This window comes from Salmo salar, chromosome ssa04 (assembly GCF_905237065.1).
Source record: "Salmo salar chromosome ssa04, Ssal_v3.1, whole genome shotgun sequence".
NCBI lineage: Eukaryota > Metazoa > Chordata > Actinopteri > Salmoniformes > Salmonidae > Salmo > Salmo salar.
Window position 1 is genome coordinate 86687319 of NC_059445.1, and position 21312 is coordinate 86708630.

The window sequence follows — 21312 nt, forward strand, 5'->3', positions numbered from 1 at the left end:
ATATAGCACTGTGCCATGCCAGGGGATGGTCTGGTTAATATAGCACTGTGCCAGGGGATGGTCTGGTTAATATAGCACTGTGCCATGCCAGGGGATGGTCTGGTTAATATAGCACTGTGCCATGCCAGGGGATGGTCTGGTTAATATAGCACTGTGCCAGGGGATGGTCTGGTTAATATAGCACTGTGCCAGGGGATGGTCTGGTTAATATAGCACTGTGTCATGCCAGGGGATGGTCTGGTTAATATAGCACTGTGCCAGGGGATGGTCTGGTTAATATAGCACTGTGCCATGCCAGGGGATGGTCTGGTTAATATAGCACTGTACCAGGGGATGGTCTGGTTAATATAGCACTGTGTCATGCTAGGGGATGGTCTGGTTAATATAGCACTGTGCCATGCCAGGGGATGGTCTGGTTAATATAACACTGTACCAGGGGATGGTCTGGTTAATATAGCACTGTACCAGGGGATGGTCTGGTTAATATAGCACTGTGCCATGCCAGGGGATGGTCTGGTTAATATAGCACTGTGCCAGGGGATGGTCTGGTTAATATAGCACTGTGTCATGCCAGGGGATGGTCTGGTTAATATAGCACTGTACCAGGGGATGGTCTGGTTAATATAGCACTGTGCCAGGGGATGGTCTGGTTAATATAGCACTGTGTCATGCCAGGGGATGGTCTGGTTAATATAGCACTGTGCCAGGGGATGGTCTGGTTAATATAGCACTGTGCCATGCTAGGGGATGGTCTGGTTAATATAGCACTGTACCAGGGGATGGTCTGGTTAATATAGCACTGTACCAGGGGATGGTCTGGTTAATATAGCACTGTACCAGGGGATGGTCTGGTTAATATAGCACTGTGCCATGCCAGGGGATGGTCTGGTTAATATAGCACTGTACCAGGGGATGGTCTGGTTAATATAGCACTGTGTCATGCTAGGGGATGGTCTGGTTAATATAGCACTGTGCCATGCCAGGGGATGGTCTGGTTAATATAGCACTGTACCAGGGGATGGTCTGGTTAATATAGCACTGTACCAGGGGATGGTCTGGTTAATATAGCACTGTGCCAGGGGATGGTCTGGTTAATATAGCACTGTGTCATGCCAGGGGATGGTCTGGTTAATATAGCACTGTGCATGCCAGGGGATGGTCTGGTTAATATAGCACTGTGCCATGCCAGGGGATGGTCTGGTTAATATAGCACTGTACCAGGGGATGGTCTGGTTAATATAGCACTGTGCCATGCCAGGGGATGGTCTGGTTAATATAGCACTGTGCCATGCCAGGGGATGGTCTGGTTAATATAGCACTGTGCCAGGGGATGGTCTGGTTAATATAGCACTGTGCCAGGGGATGGTCTGGTTAATATAGCACTGTACCAGGGGATGGTCTGGTTAATATAGCACTGTGCCAGGGGATGGTCTGGTTAATATAGCACTGTGTCATGCCAGGGGATGGTCTGGTTAATATAGCACTGTGCCAGGGGATGGTCTGGTTAATATAGCACTGTGCCATGCCAGGGGATGGTCTGGTTAATATAGCACTGTGCCAGGGGATGGTCTGGTTAATATAGCACTGTGTCATGCCAGGGGATGGTCTGGTTAATATAGCACTTTACCAGGGGATGGTCTGGTTAATATAATACTGTACCAGGGGATGGTCTGGTTAATATAACACTGTACCAGGGGATGGTCTGGTTAATATAGCACTGTGCCAGGGGATGGTCTGGTTAATATAGCACTGTACCAGGGGATCGTCTGGTTAATATAGCACTGTACCAGGGGATGGTCTGGTTAATATAGCACTGTGCCAGGGGATGGTCTGGTTAATATAGTACTGTACCAGGGGATGGTCTGGTTAATATAGCACTGTACCAGGGGATGGTCTGGTTAATATAGCACTGTGCCAGGGGATGGTCTGGTTAATATAGCACTGTGCCATGCCAGGGGATGGTCTGGTTAATATAGCACTGTGCCAGGGGATGGTCTGGTTAATATAGCACTGTACCAGGGGATGGTCTGGTTAATATAGTACTGTACCAGGGGATGGTCTGGTTAATATAGCACTGTACCAGGGGATGGTCTGGTTAATATAGCACTGTGGCCAGGGGATGGTCTGGTTAATATAGCACTGTGCCAGGGGATGGTCTGGTTAATATAGCACTGTGTCATGCCAGGGGATGGTCTGGTTAATATAGCACTGTACCAGGGGATGGTCTGGTTAATATAGCACTGTACCAGGGGATGGTCTGGTTAATATAGCACTGTGCCATGCCAGGGGATGGTCTGGTTAATATAGCACTGTGCCATGCCAGGGGATGGTCTGGTTAATATAGTACTGTGCCAGGGGATGGTCTGGTTAATATAGCACTGTGCCATGCCAGGGGATGGTCTGGTTAATATAGCACTGTGCCATGCCAGGGGATGGTCTGGTTAATATAGCACTGTACCAGGGGATGGTCTGGTTAATATAGCACTGTACCAGGGGATGGTCTGGTTAATATAGCACTGTACCAGGGGATGGTCTGGTTAATATAGCACTGTGCCAGGGGATGGTCTGGTTAATATAGCACTGTACCAGGGGATGGTCTGGTTAATATAGCACTGTACCAGGGGATGGTCTGGTTAATATAGCACTGTGCCATGGGGATGGTCTGGTTAATATAGCACTGTGCCAGGGGATGGTCTGGTTAATATAGCACTGTGCCATGCCAGGGGATGGTCTGGTTAATATAGCACTGTACCAGGGGATGGTCTGGTTAATATAGCACTGTGCCAGGGGATGGTCTGGTTAATATAGCACTGTGCCAGGGGATGGTCTGGTTAATATAGCACTGTGCCAGGGGATGGTCTGGTTAATATAGCACTGTGCCAGGGGATGGTCTGGTTAATATAGCACTGTGCCATGCCAGGGGATGGTCTGGTTAATATAGCACTGTGCCAGGGGATGGTCTGGTTAATATAGCACTGTGCCAGGGGATGGTCTGGTTAATATAGCACTGTGCCATGCCAGGGGATGGTCTGGTTAATATAGCACTGTGCCATGCCAGGGGATGGTCTGGTTAATATAGCACTGTGCCATGCCAGGGGATGGTCTGGTTAATATAGCACTGTGCCAGGGGATGGTCTGGTTAATATAGCACTGTGCCATGCCAGGGGATGGTCTGGTTAATATAGCACTGTGCCATGCCAGGGGATGGTCTGGTTAATATAGCACTGTGCCAGGGGATGGTCTGGTTAATATAGCACTGTGCCAGGGGATGGTCTGGTTAATATAGCACTGTGATGCCAGGGGATGGTCTGGTTAATATAGCACTGTGCCAGGGGATGGTCTGGTTAATATAGCACTGTGCCATGCCAGGGGATGGTCTGGTTAATATAGCACTGTGCCAGGGGATGGTCTGGTTAATATAGCACTGTGCCATGCTGGGGATGGTCTGGTTAATATAGCACTGTGCCATGCCAGGGGATGGTCTGGTTAATATAGCACTGTGCCAGGGGATGGTCTGGTTAATATAGCACTGTACCAGGGGATGGTCTGGTTAATATAGCACTGTGCCATGCCAGGGGATGGTCTGGTTAATATAGCACTGTGCCAGGGGATGGTCTGGTTAATATAGCACTGTGTCATGCCAGGGGATGGTCTGGTTAATATAGCACTGTACCAGGGGATGGTCTGGTTAATATAGCACTGTGCCAGGGGATGGTCTGGTTAATATAGCACTGTGTCATGCCAGGGGATGGTCTGGTTAATATAGCACTGTGCCAGGGGATGGTCTGGTTAATATAGCACTGTACCAGGGGATGGTCTGGTTAATATAGCACTGTGCCAGGGGATGGTCTGGTTAATATAGCACTGTGCCAGGGGATGGTCTGGTTAATATAGCACTGTACCAGGGGATGGTCTGGTTAATATAGCACTGTGCCAGGGGATGGTCTGGTTAATATAGCACTGTACCAGGGGATGGTCTGGTTAATATAGCACTGTGCCAGGGGATGGTCTGGTTAATATAGCACTGTGCCAGGGGATGGTCTGGTTAATATAGCACTGTACCAGGGGATGGTCTGGTTAATATAGCACTGTACCAGGGGATGGTCTGGTTAATATAGCACTGTACCAGGGGATGGTCTGGTTAATATAGCACTGTACCAGGGGATGGTCTGGTTAATATAGCACTGTGCCAGGGGATGGTCTGGTTAATATAGCACTGTGTCATGCCAGGGGATGGTCTGGTTAATATAGCACTGTGCCAGGGGATGGTCTGGTTAATATAGCACTGTGTCATGCCAGGGGATGGTCTGGTTAATATAGCACTGTGCCATGCCAGGGGATGGTCTGGTTAATATAGCACTGTGCCATGCCAGGGGATGGTCTGGTTAATATAGTACTGTGCCAGGGGGTGGTCTGGTTAATATAGCACTGTGCCATGCCAGGGGATGGTCTGGTTAATATGGCACTGTGCCAGGGGATGGTCTGGTTAATATAGCACTGTGCCATGCCAGGGGATGGTCTGGTTAATATAGCACTGTGCCAGGGGATGGTCTGGTTAATATAGCACTGTACCAGGGGATGGTCTGGTTAATATAGCACTGTGCCAGGGGATGGTCTGGTTAATATAGCACTGTGCCATGCCAGGGGATGGTCTGGTTAATATAGCACTGTGCCATGCCAGGGGATGGTCTGGTTAATATAGCACTGTACCAGGGGATGGTCTGGTTAATATAGCACTGTACCAGGGGATGGTCTGGTTAATATAGCACTGTACCAGGGGATGGTCTGGTTAATATAGCACTGTGCCAGGGGATGGTCTGGTTAATATAGCACTGTACCAGGGGATGGTCTGGTTAATATAGCACTGTACCAGGGGATGGTCTGGTTAATATAGCACTGTGCCATGCCAGGGGATGGTCTGGTTAATATAGCACTGTACCAGGGGATGGTCTGGTTAATATAGCACTGTGCCAGGGGGATGGTCTGGTTAATATAGCACTGTACCAGGGGATGGTCTGGTTAATATAGCCCTGTGCCAGGGGATGGTCTGGTTAATATAGCACTGTACCAGGGGATGGTCTGGTTAATATAGCACTGTGCCAGGGGATGGTCTGGTTAATATAGCACTGTGCCAGGGTGGTGATATACTGTGCCAGGGGATGGTCTGGTTAATATAGCACTGTGCCAGGGGATGGTCTGGTTAATATAGCACTGTACCAGGGGATGGTCTGGTTAATATAGCACTGTACCATGCCAGGGGATGGTCTGGTTAATATAGCACTGTGCCAGGGGATGGTCTGGTTAATATAGCACTGTGCCATGGGATGGTCTGGTTAACATTCTTTCCATACCCAGGGGTTCTGTATTTAATTCCCTCTGAACAGCGGGAGGCAGCTTCTAAGGCCTCTCCGTTTGGTTGGAGTTCACTGTTCCACTCTCCTGCCATTGTTGGGCTAAAGGGCTTTGACACCTAATTGAAGATGTATCAAGCTCGGCAGCCTTAATTTAGCATTCAGTCCTCATAAAGTAATGTATTATTCTTCTTGGCTTGTGGAAATAAAATATAGCTTCAGACTATACATGACTCATTCAGTTCCAGGTTGGATGGTGTTTTCAGGTTTGGGTTGTTTTCCAGAGCATTTGCTGTATAGAGTTGGAATAATAATATTTGGTAGTTGTAAACCTTCCAGGTGATTCCGTAATTCCATCCAAAATCAGGTTGAAGGTTTTGAGTTTTGATTTGGAGTGAAGGTTATGTTGTAGAAGGTAGCCTCCTGTATATGTCCCTGACAAAAAAAATCTGAGTTTATCTAACTCTAAATCTATATTTTTTTAAGAACAAGCTGAAAAATGCAGGAGCTAATTTCCTCATGACCTCTCCTCTCTCTCCTCTCTCTCTCCCTCTCTGAAGTCTCTCTCTCGTTGAAGTCTTTCTCTCTCTGGTCTCTGGTCTCTCTCTCTCTCTCTGTCTCTCTCTCTCTGTCTCGCTCTCACTGCCTCTCTCTCTCTCTCTCTCTGTCTCTCTCTCTCTCTGTCTCTCTGTCTCTCTCTGTCTCTCTCTGTCTCTCTCTCTCTGTCTCTCTCTGTCTCTCTCTCTCTCTGTCTCTCTCTGTCTCTCTCTGTCTCTCTCTCTCTCTCTCTGTCTCTCTCTCTGAAGTCTCTCTGTCTCTCTCTCTCTCTCTCTCTCTCTCTCTCTCTCTGTCTCTCTCTGATGTCTCTCTGTCTCTCTCTCTCTCTGTCTCTCTCCCTCTGTCTCTCTGTCTCTCTCTCTCTGTCTCTCTCAGTGGGGAGATGTGCTGATGTGACACTAGCTGACATCCCATCCTGATCCGTCTCATAGTGTGTAGGAGTCAGGACAAAAGCCTGACTGCCACTTCACTTCTCTCGGCTCCCTGTGTGTGTTATTGTCATTGTATTGTCATTGTATTGTCATTGTATTGTCATTGTCACTCAGTGCATAGAGTGTAACTCCCTCTGTGCTTTTCAAATGCCGTGTCCCTTCTGTACAGTAATTTAAAGTTTATATTAGTCTGAATTCAGAGGCTCTGTAACTCCCAAACTGTCCTACCTAGTCCCATCCACCAATCTACCAGGTGTGAAACAGGGAAGGGACTCAGGGGTTATGATCATTTGGTATAGAGCAGACATAACTCACTTTACTAAATTAATCAAAACAGGAAACATTTTACATTTGGCTAGAAATTCGAAAGGAAATGATCTCAACAGAGAAAAATGTCCTCCTGTGTGCTACCTATATCCCCCCACTAGAATCCCCATACTTTAATGAAGACAGCTTCTCCATCCTACCTATATCCCCCCCACTAGAATCCCCATACTTTAATGAAGACAGCTTCTCCATCCTACCTATATCCCCCCACTAGAATCCCCATACTTTAATGAAGACAGCTTCTCCATCCTACCTATATCCCCCCACTAGAATCCCCATACTTTAATGAAGACAGCTTCTCCATCCTACCTATATCCCCCACTAGAATCCCCATACTTTAATGAAGACAGCTTCTCCATCCTACCTATATCCCCCACTAGAATCCCCATACTTTAATGAAGACAGCTTCTCCATTCTACCTATATCCCCCACTAGAATCCCCATACTTTAATGAAGACAGCTTCTCCATCCTACCTATATCCCCCCACTAGAATCCCCATACTTTAATGAAGACAGCTTCTCCATCCTACCTATATCCCCCCACTAGAATCCCCATACTTTAATGAAGACAGCTTCTCCATCCTACCTATATCCCCCTACTAGAATCCCCATACTTTAATGAAGACAGCTTCTCCATCCTGGAAGGGGAAATCAAACATTTCCGGGCCCAGGGACATGTACTAGTCTGTGGTGACCTAAATGCCAGAACTGGACAAGAACCTGACACCCTCAGCAGACAGGGGGACAAACACCTACCTGGAGGTGACAGCATTCCCCCCCCATATGCCCCCATAGACACAACTATGACGAAACAACCAATAAAAACGGGTCACAACTCCAGCAGCTCTGTCGCATGCTGGGTATGTACATAGTCAATGGTAGTCAAGGCGACTTCTATGGTAGGTACACCTATAGCTCATCTCTTGGCAGTAGTACGGTAGACTACTTTATCACTGACCTCAACCCAGAGTCTCTCAGAGCGTTCACAGTCAGCCCACTGACACCCCTATCAGATCACAGCAAAATCACAGTCCACTTGAACAGAGCAATACTCAAATCATGAGGCATCAAAACCAAAGGAACAGCACAATATTAAGAAATGCTATAGATGGAAGGAAAATAGTGTGGAAACCTACCAAAAAACAATTAGGCAACAACAAATTCAATCCCTTCTAGAACAACTTCCTGGATAAAACGCTCCACTGTAATAGTGAAGGTCTAAACTTGGCAGTAGAAAACTTAAACAGTATATCTAACCTCTCAGCTTCCCTATCAAATCCAAAAAACCTAAGAAAGATATTGAGAAACCTGTCCAACCAAAAACACAGAGACCCAGAAAACCTGAGTCTACGCCTTCACTATGGTGAATCACTAAAACAATACAGAAATACACTACGGAAAAAGAAGGAACAGCACGTCAGAAATCAGCTCAATGTAAATGAAGAATCCATAGAATCTGACCACTTCTGGGAACATTGGAAAACACTAAACAAACAACATGAAGAGTTATCTATCCAAAATGGAGATGTCGTATGGGTAAACCACTTCTCCAATCTTTTTGGCTCTATAACAAGGAACAAACAGCAAAAACATATACATGATCAAATACTAATCTTGGAATCAACTATTAAAGACTACCAGAACCCACTGGATTCCCCAATTACCTTGAATGAACTACAGGACAAAATACAAACCTTCCAACCTGAAAAGGCCTGTAGTGTTGATGGCATCCTCAATGAAATTATAAAATATACATAAAACACTTTAACATCGTCCTTAGCTCTGGCATCTTCCCCAATATTTGGAGCCAAGGACTGATCACCCCAATCCACAAAAGTGGAGACAAATTTGACCCAATAACTACCGTGGGATATGCGTCAACGGCAACCTTGGGGAAATCCTCTGCATTATCATTAACAGCAGACTCGTACATTTCCTCAGTGAAAACAATGTACTGAGCAAATGTCAAATGGGCTTTTTACCAAATTATCGTACGACAGACCACGTATTCACCCTGCACACTCTAATTCACATACAAACTTATCAAATCAAAGGCCAAGTCTTCTCATGCTTGGTTGATTTAAAAAAAGCCTTCAAATCAATTTGGCATGAGGGTCTGCTATACAAATTGATGGAAAGTGGTAGGCATTAGCCTACATTGTCTCAACTGTCCCGCAGGGGACCCACCGATCCTGAAAAAAGCTTTAACCTGTTGGGGATAGGGGGCAGTATTTGCACGGCCGGATAAAAAACGTACCCGATTTAAACTGTTTACTACTCTTGCCCAGAAACGAGAATATGCATATAATTAGTAGATTTGGATAGAAAACACTCTAAAGTTTCTAAAACTGTTTGAATGGTGTCTGTGAGTATAACAGAACTCATATGGCAGGCAAAACCCTGAGACAAAGGGGGATTTACTATTCAATTGAAGATATGGCCAACAGTAGTGGCAGTATTGTCCGCTATTGTCCTCAGTCATTTGTGTAGCCAATGGTATTTGTACAAAAAGTGTAGTAAGTGTGAAGAGACTCATAGCTGAAGCTTTGTTAATTAGACATAATGAAGCTATGTTAATTAGATATAATGAAGATAGGTTAATTAGATATAATGAAGCTAGGTATTTAGACATAATGCAGCTTGGTTAATTAGATATAATGAAGCAGGGTTAATTAGACATAATGAAGCTTGGTTAATTAGATATAATGAAGCTTGGTTAATCAGATATAATGAAGCTTGGTTAATTAGATATAATGAAGCTTGGTTAATTAGATATAATGAAGCTAGGTTAATTAGATATAATGAAGCTTGGTTAATTAGATATAATGAAGCTTGGTTAATTAGATATAATGAAGCTTGGTTAATTAGATATAATGAAGCAGGGTTAATTAGAGATAATGAAGCTTGGTTAATTAGATATAATGAAGCTTGGTATTCAGATATAATGAAGCTTGGTTAATTAGATATAATGAAGCAGGGTTAATTAGATATAATGAAGCAGGGTTAATCAGATATAATGAAGCTTGGTTAATCAGATATAATGAAGCTTGGTTAATTAGATATAATGAAGCTTGGTTAATTAGATATAATGAAGCAGGGTTAATTAGATATAATGAAGCAGGGTTAATCAGATATAATGAAGCTTGGTTAATCGGACATAGAGAATCTTGGCTAGTCAGACCATAATGGTTAATTAAATACATGTTTTGGGTGCAGGGTAGACTGATGACGTGAAGGTTAATTAAATACATGTTTTGGGTGCAGGGTAGGCTGATGACATGAAGGTTAATGAAATACATGTTTTGGGTGCAGGGTAGGCTGATGACATGAAGGGAGAGTCTCTCTCCTTAGACGATAAAGGGGTAGACTGGAGACCTGAGAGTTGCTGGTTTGAATCCCAGGTCTGGTGTGTGTGAATCACATTACAGGAAATGACAATGCAGGAGGGTAGCAGAATCTCAGGTGCTATCTGCTGCCATTGTGCCCCTTGATCAAGGCACTGAAGGGTAACTAAATACTGTCTCGATCATCTTGTCTCTTCTCCTGCTGTTCCAGAGTGTCGTGTGATGAAGTCAGTGGTCTTTGGTAAAATGTCCGCCCCTGTGACCAGCCGTGGTTCTCCGCGCTCCATGGGCCTGTCTAGAGGCAGCAAGTCCCCCGCAGGTTCCGGTAAGACTGGAACACACACACACACACACACACACACACACACACCCTCTGTTTTGTTTGTGACTCTAACATGTGTTGTTGTCAGTAAATGCTTCAAACAGGGACTGTCCAGTTGGAAAGTTATTGAACTACATCAAATCAAATCAAATGTATTTATAAAGCCCTTCGTACATCAGCTGATATCTCAAAGTGCTGTACAGAAACCCAGCCTAAAACCCCAAACAGCAAGCAATGCATGTGAAAGAAGCACAGTGGCTAGGAAAAACTCCCTAGGAAAAACTCCCTAGAAAGGCCAAAAACCTAGGAAGAAACCTAGAGAGGAACCAGGCTATGAGGGGTGACCAGTCCTCTTCTGGCTGTGCAGGGTGGATATTATAACAGAACATGGTCAAGATGTTAAAATGTTCATAAATGACCAGCATGGTCAAGTAATAATAATCATAGTAGTTGTCGAGGGTGCAACAAGCACATCCGGTGAACAGGTCAGGGTTCCATAGCCGCAGGCAGAACAGTTGAAACTGGAGCAGCAGCACGGCCAGGTGGACTGGGAACAGCAAGGAGTCATCATGCCAGGTAGTCCTGAGGCATGGTCCTAGGGCTCAGGTCCTCCGAGAGAAAGAAAGAGAGAAAGAAAGAGAGAATTAGAGAGAGCATATTTAAATTCACACAGGACACCGGATAAGACAAGAGAAATACTCCAGATGTAACAGACTGACCCTAGCCCCCCGACACATAAACTACTGCAGCATAAATACTGGAGGCTGGGACAGGAGGGATCAGAAGACACTGTGGCCCCATCCGACGATACCCCCGGACAGGGCCAAACAGGCAGGATATAACCCCACCCACTTTGCCAAAGCACAGCCCCCACACCACTAGAGGGACCTTAGTTCTCCTCAGTGGGTAAAGGACCTTAGTTCTCCTCAGTGGGTAAAGGACCTTAGTTCTCCTCAGTGGGTAAAGGACCTTAGTTCTCCTCAGTGGGTAAAGGACCTTAGTTCTCCTCAGTGGGTAAAGACCTTAGTTCTCCTCAGTGGGTAAAGGGCCTTAGTTCTCCTCAGTGGGTAAAGGGCCTTAGTTCAGTGGATAAAGACCTTAGTTGATGTGTAGTGTGGGTGGTGAGAATAAAGTGAAATGGTTGCAAAAAGTAGTATGTGACTAAATGATGTAGTTTAGAGAATCATGGTAATAAACCACTGTGAAGTATTGTTGTTTCAGGTGAGTTAAGAACGGAGGGTAGTAGTTGGGTAGTAGGGTGGTAGTGATGGGGTAGGGTAGTAGGTGGTGGGTAGTAGGGCGGTAGGGTGGTAGGTGGTAGGGTGGTAGGTAGTGGGGTGGTGGCGTGGTGGGGTGGTGGGGTGGTGGGGTGGGGGGTGGTGGGTGGTGGGGTGGTGGGGTGGTGGGTGGTGGGGTGGTGGGTGGTGGGGTGGTGGGTGGTGGGTGGTGGGGTTGGTGGGTGGTGGGGTGGGGGGTGGTGGTTGGTGGGGTGGTGGGTGGTGGGGTGGTGGGGGTGGTGGGTGGTGGGGTTGGTGGGGTGGTGGGGTGGTGGGTTGGTGGGGTGGTGGTGGTGGGTGGTGGGTGGTGGGGTGGTGGGGGTGGTGGGGTGGTGGGGTGGTGGGATGGTGGGTGGTGGGGTGGTGGGGTGGTGGGTGGTAGGGTGGTGGGTTGGTGGGGTGGTGGGGTGGTGGTGGTGGTGGTGGTGGGTGGTGGGTTGGTGGGGTGGTGGGGTTGGTGGGATTGGTGGGGTGGTGGGGTGGTGGGGGTGGTGGGGTGGTGGGGTGGTGGGGTGGTGGGGTGGTGGGTGGTGGGTGGTGGGGTGGTGGGTGGTGGGGGTGGTGGGGTGGTGGTGGTGGGGTGGTGGGGTTGGTGGGTGGTGGGGTGGTGGGGTGGTAGGGTGGTGGGGTGGTGGGGTGGTGGGGTGGTGGGGTGGTGGGGGTGGTGGGGTTGGTGGGGTGGTGGGGTGGTGGGTGGTGGGGTGGTGGTGGTGGGGTGGTGGGGTGGTGGGGTGGTGGGGTGGTGGGTGGTGGGGGTGGTGGGGTGGTGGGGTGGTGGGGTGGTGGGGTGGTGGGTGGTGGGGTGGTGGGGTGGTGGGGTGGTGGGGTTGGTGGGGTGGTGGGGTGGTGGGGTGGTGGGGTGGTGGGGTGGTGGTGGTGGTGGGTGGTGGGGTGGTGGAGTGGTGGGTGGTGGGTGGTGGGGTGGTGGGTGGTGGGGTGGTGGGGTGGTGGGGGTGGTAGGGTGGTGGGGTTGGTGGGGTGGTGGGGTGGTGGGGTGGTGGGTGGTGGGGTTGGTGGGGGTGGTGGGGTGGTGGGGTGGTGGGGGTGGTGGGGGTGGTGGGGTGGTGGGTGGTAGAGTAGTAGAGTAGTAGAGTAGTAGGGTAGTAGGGTAGTAGAGTAGTAGAGTAGTAGGGTAGTAGGGTAGTAGAGTAGTAGGGTAGTAGAGTAGTAGGGTAGTAGGGTAGTAGAGTAGTAGAGTAGTAGAGACAGACAGACAGACAGACAGACAGACAGACAGACAGACAGACAGACAGACAGACAGACAGACAGACAGACAGACAGACAGACAGACTGAGAGACAGTGAATTGAAATTGAAAGAGAGAGATGGAAATGAGCAGGTGAAGAGGTTCTGACCATCTACAGTTAGTAGAAGAGGTTAGAGGGAGCGATTCATCGTCTGGAATGTGATTGGTAGAAACCGTTTCATAGGAGACGGCTGTTTTGAGAGTCAGTGTGTGTGTGTAACAGAGCGAGTGGGGAGAAAGAGACCTGGTTGCTGTGGAAACAAGAAGCAGACACAGCATGCAGTGGAAACAATAACAACGACCATATATGGAGCTGACTTCCTGTTTAGCAGTGTGACGGAACACTGAGATGATGGTACTGCCTTCTTATTGGGTGGCTACAGACAGGTGTTAGACAGGTAGAATGGTAACAGATTCTAGGAACTGAGTTCCATTCTCAGGTTATATTTCAAGTCCTATTTTCCATTCTCAAGTTATATCTGTCTTTAAAACAATGTATATATTTCACCTTAATTTAACCAGGTAGGCCAGTTGAGAACAATTTCTCATTTACAGCTGCGACCTGGCCAAGATAAAGCAAAGCAGTGTGACACATACAACAACACAGAGTTACACATGGAATAAACAAACATACAGTCAATAACACAATAGAAAAAAAGTCTATATACAGTGTGTGCAAATGAGGTAAGATAAGGGAGGTAAGGCAATAAATAGGCCATAGTGGTGAAATAATTACAATTTAGCAATTAAACACTGGAGTGACAGATGTGCAGAAGATTGTCATAATCCGTGTATGTAGGTGGCAGGGAAGTCAGGCTCAGGAGAAACCAAATTGGTTAATCTGGAGTATTTCATTAAAAAACAAACTCCAAACCCAAAGTACAAAATAACATGGGTAACATAACCCGTCGCACACGATACAAAAAACCCCACGTAACATAACATTACAAACAATCACCGACAAGGACGTGAGGGGAAGCAGAGGGTTAAATACACAACATGTAATTAATGGGATTGGAACCAGGTGTGGTAGGAAGACAAGACAAAACAAATGGAAAATGGAAAAACTGATCGATGATGGCTAGAAGACCGGTGACGTCGACCGCCGAGCACCACCCGGACAAGGAGGGGCATCGACTTCGGTAGAAGTCGTGACAAAGATGAATGTGCAAGTAGAGATACTGGGGTGCAAAAGAGCAGAAAAACAAAAACAATATGTAGATAGCTGGATGGGCTATTTACAGATGGGCTGTGTACAGCTGCAGCGATCGGTAAGCTGCTCTGACAGCTGATGCTTAAAGTTAGTGAGGGAAATATAAGTCTCCAACTTCAGTGATTTTTGCATTTCGTTCCAGTCATTGGCAGTAAAGAACTGGAAGGAAAGGCGGCCAAAGTAGGTGTTGGCGAGAGAAATATACCTGCTGGAGTGCGTGTTGCTATGGTGACCAGTGAGCTGAGGTGGAGCTTTACCTAGCAAAGACTTATAGATGACCTGGAGCCAGTGGGTCTGGCAACGAGTATGAAGCGACGGCCAGCCAACGAGAGCATACAGGTCGCAGTGGTGGGTAGTATATGGGGCTTTGGTGACAAAAAGGATGGCACTGTGATAGACTGCATCCAGTTTGCTGAGTAGAGTGTTGGAGGCTATTTTGTAAATGAGATCGCCGAAGTCAAGGATCGGTAGGATGGTCAGTTTTACGAGGGTATGTTTGGCAGCATGAGTGAAGGATGCTTTGTTGCGATATAGGAAGCCGATTCTAGATTTAATTTTGGATTGGAGATGCTTAATGTGAGTCTGGAAGGAGAGTTTACAGTCTAACCAGACACCTAGGTATTTGTAGTTGTCCACATATTCTAAGTCAGAACCGTCCAGAGTAGTGATGCTGGACGGGCGGGCAGGTGCGGGCAGAGATCGCTTGAAGAGCATGCATTTAGTTTTACTTGCATTTAAGAGCATTTAGTTATTGGTGGTGACAGTGTTTCCTAGCCCCAGCGCAGTGGGCAGCTGGGAGGAGGTGCTCTTATTCTCCATGGACTTTACAGTGTCCCTCAGAAATTTAAACAATCGCTTTCTAGTCGCTAATCTGGATAATGTGCACCCAGGGTCGCTTATAAACCCAGGGTTGTTACAATATGGATGAAAAATCTATATTTTCCCATTCAGCGTCACACTCGCAACCCCCCCCCCCCCCCCACCTTCACACTTTGCTAGCTCACTCGACCTGTGTTGATTGACAGTTTGCGGGTCCAATCAGAGGGCCGAGTGTACCCATCACCAGCCAATCCTGTCTCTGTCTGCGTGGAGAGTAGCCTAATCCACAAAATTGCAAAACGATACAAAACCTGGCCAGATCATTTCAAGTCATCAGTTTAAAGTCAAAGTCGTGTCCCGAGTCTTGAGGCTCCAAATCCAAGTCAAATTTCGAAGTTATTTTATTTTCTATCAGGTAGAGTCTCAAGTCATGAAGTCATGTGACTCGAGTCCACACCTCTACATGAATGGTTGTGTTGTTGTGTTGTTGTGTTGTTGTGTTGTTGTTCTGTTCTGAGCAGAGGATGTTGCACATTGACCCAAACCAACTCCTTCATACACACATTCTCTCCTCTCTCTGTCTCTCTCTCTGTCTCTTTCTCTTCCCCTCTCACCTCTCTCTATCCCTTTCTATGCCTCTCTCTCTCTATCCCCTCTCTCTCTCTATCCCTATCTATTCCTCTCTCTCTCTCTCTCTCTCTCTCTCTCTCTCTCTCTCTCTCTCTCTCTCTCTCTATCCCTCTCTCTATCCCTCTCTCTCTATCCCTCTCTCTCTCTGCTCTCTATCCCTCTCTCTCTCTATCCCCCTCTCTCTCTATCCCTCTCTCTCTATCCCTCTCTCTCTCTTTCTCTCTCTCTATCCCTCTCTCTCTCCCTCTCTCTCTATCCCTCTCTCTATCCCTATCTATGCCTCTTTCGTTCTCTATGCTTCTCTCGTTCTCTATCCCTCTCTCTCTATCTCTCTCTATCCCTCTCTCTCTATCCCTCTCTCTCTATCCCTCCCTCTCTCTCTCCCTCTCTCTCTCCCTCTCTCTCTCTATCCCTCTTCCTCTCTCTCTCTCTCTCTCTCTCTCTCTCTCTCTCTCTATCCCTATCTATGCCTCTTTCGTTCTCTATGCCTCTCTCGTTCTCTATGCCTCTCTTGTTCTCTATGCCTCTCTCTCTCTATCCCTCTCTCTCTATCCCTCTTCTCTCTCTCTTCTCTATTTAGTGCACTACTCTTTACTAGGAATAGGGTGCCATTTGGGATTTAGCCATAGATGTTGTCCCTCCTGTAATCCTGTGCCCTACATTGGCCCTCATAGTGGGAGAGGAGAGGAGACCGTGATAACAATAACTCTGTTATGCTGCTCCACTGACTCACCATCCAACCGCTGGCAACAATATACTGTAACTGCATGTCTCTGTCGCCTTTCAAGATGTATCATGTTAATGATGCCAGATGTATCATGGTGCCAGATGTATCATGGTGCCAGATGTATCATGGTGCCAGATGTATCATGGTGCCAGATGTATCATGATGCCAGATGTATCATGGTGCCAGATGTATCATGATGCCAGATGTATCATGATGCCAGATATCATATTAATGATGCCAGATATCATATTAATGATGCCAGATATCATATTAATGATGCCAGATGTATCATATTAATGATGCCAGATATCATATTAATGATGCCAGATGTATCATATTAATAATGCCAGACAGTAATATAACTGGGTTCTAGGTAATACTGCTGTTGTTCTGAGGCAGTAATATAACTGGGTTCTAGGTAATACTGCTGTTGTTCTGAGGCAGTAATATAACTGGGTTCTAGGTAATACTGCTGTTGTTCTGAGACAGTAATATAAATGGGTTCTAGGTAATACTGCTGTTGTTCTGAGACAGTAATATAACTGGGTTCTAGGTAATACTGCTGTTGTTCTGAGACAGTAATATAACTGGGTTCTAGGTAATACTGCTGTTGTTCTGAGACAGTAATATAACTGGGTTCTAGGTAATACTGCTGTTGTTCTGAGACAGTAATATAACTGGGTTCTAGGTAATACTGTTGTTGTTCTGAGACAGTAATATAACTGGGTTCTAGGTAATACTGCTGTTGTTCTGAGACAGTAATATAACTGGGTTCTAGGTAATAATGCTGTTGTTCTGAGACAGACAGTAATATAACTGGGTTCTAGGTAATACTGCTGTTGTTCTGAGACAGTAATATAACTGGGTTCTAGGTAATACTGCTGTTGTTCTGAGACAGTAATATAACTGGGTTCTAGGTAATACTGCTGTTGTTCTGAGACAGTAATATAACTGGGTTCTAGGTAATACTGCTGTTGTTCTGAGACAGACGGTAATATAACTGGGTTCTAGGTAATACTGCTGTTGTTCTGAGGCAGTAATATAACTGGGTTCTAGGTAATACTGCTGTTGTTCTGAGACAGTAATATAACTGGGTTCTAGGTAATACTGCTGTTGTTCTGAGACAGACGGTAATATAACTGGGTACTAGGTAATACTGCTGTTGTTCTGAGGCAGTAATATAACTGGGTTCTAGGTAATACCGCTGTTGTTCTGAGACAGACAGTAATATAACTGGGTTCTAGGTAATACTGCTGTTGTTCTGAGGCAGTAATATAACTGGGTTCTAGGTAATACTGCTGTTGTTCTGAGACAGTAATATAACTGGGTTCTAGGTAATACTGCTGTTGTTCTGAGACAGTAATATAACTGGGTTCTAGGTAATACTGCTGTTGTTCTGAGACAGTAATATAACTGGGTTCTAGGTAATACTGCTGTTGTTCTGAGACAGAGTAATATAACTGGGTTCTAGGTAATACCGCTGTTGTTCTGAGACAGTAATATAACTGGGTTCTAGGTAATACTGCTGTTGTTCTGAGACAGACGGTAATATAACTGGGTTCTAGGTAATACTGCTGTTGTTCTGAGGCAGTAATATAACTGGGTTCTAGGTAATACCGCTGTTGTTCTGAGACAGTAATATAACTGGGTTCTAGGTAATACTGCTGTTGTTCTGAGACAGTAATATAACTGGGTTCTAGGTAATACTGCTGTTGTTCTGAGACAGTAATATAACTGGGTTCTAGGTAATACTGTTGTTGTTCTGAGACAGTAATATAACTGGGTTCTAGGTAATACTGCTGTTGTTCTGAGGCAGTAATATAACTGGGTTCTAGGTAATACCGCTGTTGTTCTGAGACAGACAGTAATATAACTGGGTTCTAGGTAATACTGCTGTTGTTCTGAGGCAGTAATATAACTGGGTTCTAGGTAATACTGCTGTTGTTCTGAGACAGTAATATAACTGGGTTCTAGGTAATACTGCTGTTGTTCTGAGACAGTAATATAACTGGGTTCTAGGTAATACTGCTGTTGTTCTGAGACAGTAATATAACTGGGTTCTAGGTAATACTGCTGTTGTTCTGAGACAGTAATATAACTGGGTTCTAGGTAATACTGTTGTTGTTCTGAGACAGTAATATAACTGGGTTCTAGGTAATACTGCTGTTGTTCTGAGACAGTAATATAACTGGGTTCTAGGTAATACTGCTGTTGTTCTGAGACAGACAGTAATATAACTGGGTTCTAGGTAATACTGCTGTTGTTCTGAGACAGACAGTAATATAACTGGGTTCTAGGTAATACTGCTGTTGTTCTGAGACAGTAATATAACTGGGTTCTAGGTAATACTGCTGTTGTTCTGAGACAGACGGTAATATAACTGGGTTCTAGGTAATACTGCTGTTGTTCTGAGGCAGTAATATAACTGGGTTCTAGGTAATACCGCTGTTGTTCTGAGACAGTAATATAACTGGGTTCTAGGTAATACCGCTGTTGTTCTGAGACAGTAATATAACTGGGTTCTAGGTAATACTGCTGTTGTTCTGAGACAGTAATATAACTGGGTTCTAGGTAATACTGTTGTTGTTCTGAGACAGTAATATAACTGGGTTCTAGGTAATACTGCTGTTGTTCTGAGAGAGTAATATAACTGGGTTCTAGGTAATACTGCTGTTGTTCTGAGACAGTAATATAACTGGGTTCTAGGTAATACTGTTGTTGTTCTGAGACAGTAGTATAACTGGGTTCTCGGTAATACTGCTGTTGTTCTGAGACAGTAATATAACTGGGTTCTAGGTAATACTGCTGTTGTTCTGAGACAGTAATATAACTGGGTTCTAGGTAATACTGCTGTTGTTCTGAGACAGACGGTAATATAACTGGGTACTAGGTAATACTGCTGTTGTTCTGAGACAGTAATATAACTGGGTTCTAGGTAATACCGCTGTTGTTCTGAGACAGACAGTAATATAACTGGGTTCTAGGTAATACTGCTGTTGTTCTGAGGCAGTAATATAACTGGGTTCTAGGTAATACTGCTGTTGTTCTGAGACAGTAATATAACTGGGTTCTAGGTAATACTGCTGTTGTTCTGAGACAGTAATATAACTGGGTTCTAGGTAATACTGCTGTTGTTCTGAGACAGACAGTAATATAACTGGGTTCTAGGTAATACTGCTGTTGTTCTGAGACAGTAATATAACTGGGTTCTAGGTAATACTGCTGTTGTTCTGAGACAGTAATATAACTGGGTTCTAGGTAATACTGCTGTTGTTCTGAGACAGACGGTAATATAACTGGGTTCTAGGTAATACTGCTGTTGTTCTGAGGCAGTAATATAACTGGGTTCTAGGTAATACCGCTGTTGTTCTGAGACAGTAATATAACTGGGTTCTAGGTAATACTGCTGTTGTTCTGAGACAAGTAATATAACTGGGTTCTAGGTAATACTGCTGTTGTTCTGAGACAGTAATATAACTGGGTTCTAGGTAATACTGTTGTTGTTCTGAGACAGTAATATAACTGGGTTACAGGTAATACTGCTGTTGTTCTGAGAAGACAGTAATATAACTGGGTTCTAGGTAATACTGCTGTTGTTCTGAGACAGTAATATAACTGGGTTCTAGGTAATACTGCTGTTGTTCTGAGACAGTAATATAACTGGGTTCTAGGTAATACTGCTGTTGTTCTGAGACAGTAATATAACTGGGTTCTAGGTAATACTGCTGTTGTTCTGAGAGACAGTAATATAACTGGGTTCTAGGTAATACTGCTGTTGTTCTGAGACAGACAGTAATATAACTGGGTTCTAGGTAATACTGCTGTTGTTCTGAGACAGTAATATAACTGGGTTCTTGGTAATACTGCTGTTGTTCTGAGACAGACAGTAATATAACTGGGTTCTAGGTAATACTGCTGTTGTTCTGAGACAGTAATATAACTGGGTTCTCGGTAATACTGCTGTTGTTCTGAGACAGTAATATAACTGGGTTCTAGGTAATACTGCTGTTGTTCTGAGACAGTAATATAACTGGGTTCTAGGTAATACTGCTGTTGTTCTGAGACAGACGGTAATATAACTGGGTACTAGGTAATACTGCTGTTGTTCTGAGGCAGTAATATAACTGGGTTCTAGGTAATACCGCTGTTGTCCTGAGACAGACAGTAATATAACTGGGTTCTAGGTAATACTGCTGTTGTTCTGAGGCAGTAATATAACTGGGTTCTAGGTAATACTGTTGTTGTTCTGAGACAGTAATATAACTGGGTTACAGGTAATACTGCTGTTGTTCTGAGACAGTAATATAACTGGGTTCTAGGTAATACTGCTGTTGTTCTGAGGCAGTAATATAACTGGGTTCTAGGTAATACCGCTGTTGTTCTGAGACAGACAGTAATATAACTGGGTTCTAGGTAATACTGCTGTTGTTCTGAGGCAGTAATATAACTGGGTTCTAGGTAATACTGCTGTTGTTCTGAGACAGTAATATAACTGGGTTCTAGGTAATACTGCTGTTGTTCTGAGACAGTATTATAACTGGGTTCTAGGTAATACTGCTGTTGTTCTGAGACAGTAATATAACTGGGTTCTAGGTAATACTGCTGTTGTTCTGAGACAGTAATATAACTGGGTTCTAGGTAATACTGCTGTTGTTCTGAGACAGTAATATAACTGGGTTCTAGGTAATACTGCTGTTGTTCTGAGACAGTAATATAACTGGGTTCTAGGTAATACTGCTGTTGTTCTGAGACAGTAATATAACTGGGTTCTAGGTAATACTGCTGTTGTTCTGAGACAGACAGTAATATAACTGGGTTCTAGGTAATACTGCTGTTGTTCTGAGACAGACAGTAATATAACTGGGTTCTAGGTAATACTGCTGTTGTTCTGAGACAGTAATATAACTGGGTTCTAGGTAATACTGCTGTTGTTCTGAGACAGTAATATAACTGGGTTCTAGGTAATACTGCTGTTGTTCTGAGACAGACGGTAATATAACTGGGTTCTAGGTAATACTGCTGTTGTTCTGAGGCAGTAATATAACTGGGTTCTAGGTAATACCGCTGT

The 21312-nt window shown here is 45.1% G+C and overlaps 1 protein-coding gene across 2 annotated transcripts in view; it reads left to right on the forward strand.

Moving 5' to 3' along the window:
- Positions 1-21312, forward strand: part of LOC106604030 (serine/threonine-protein kinase DCLK1) — a 180610-nt gene that overhangs the window by 67645 nt on the left and 91653 nt on the right. For both annotated transcript variants that reach the window (XM_045717442.1, XM_045717443.1), the window contains exon 4: positions 10223-10336. In XM_045717442.1, the coding sequence (XP_045573398.1) occupies positions 10223-10336 (114 nt within the window). The remainder of the gene's footprint in view (positions 1-10222; positions 10337-21312) is intronic.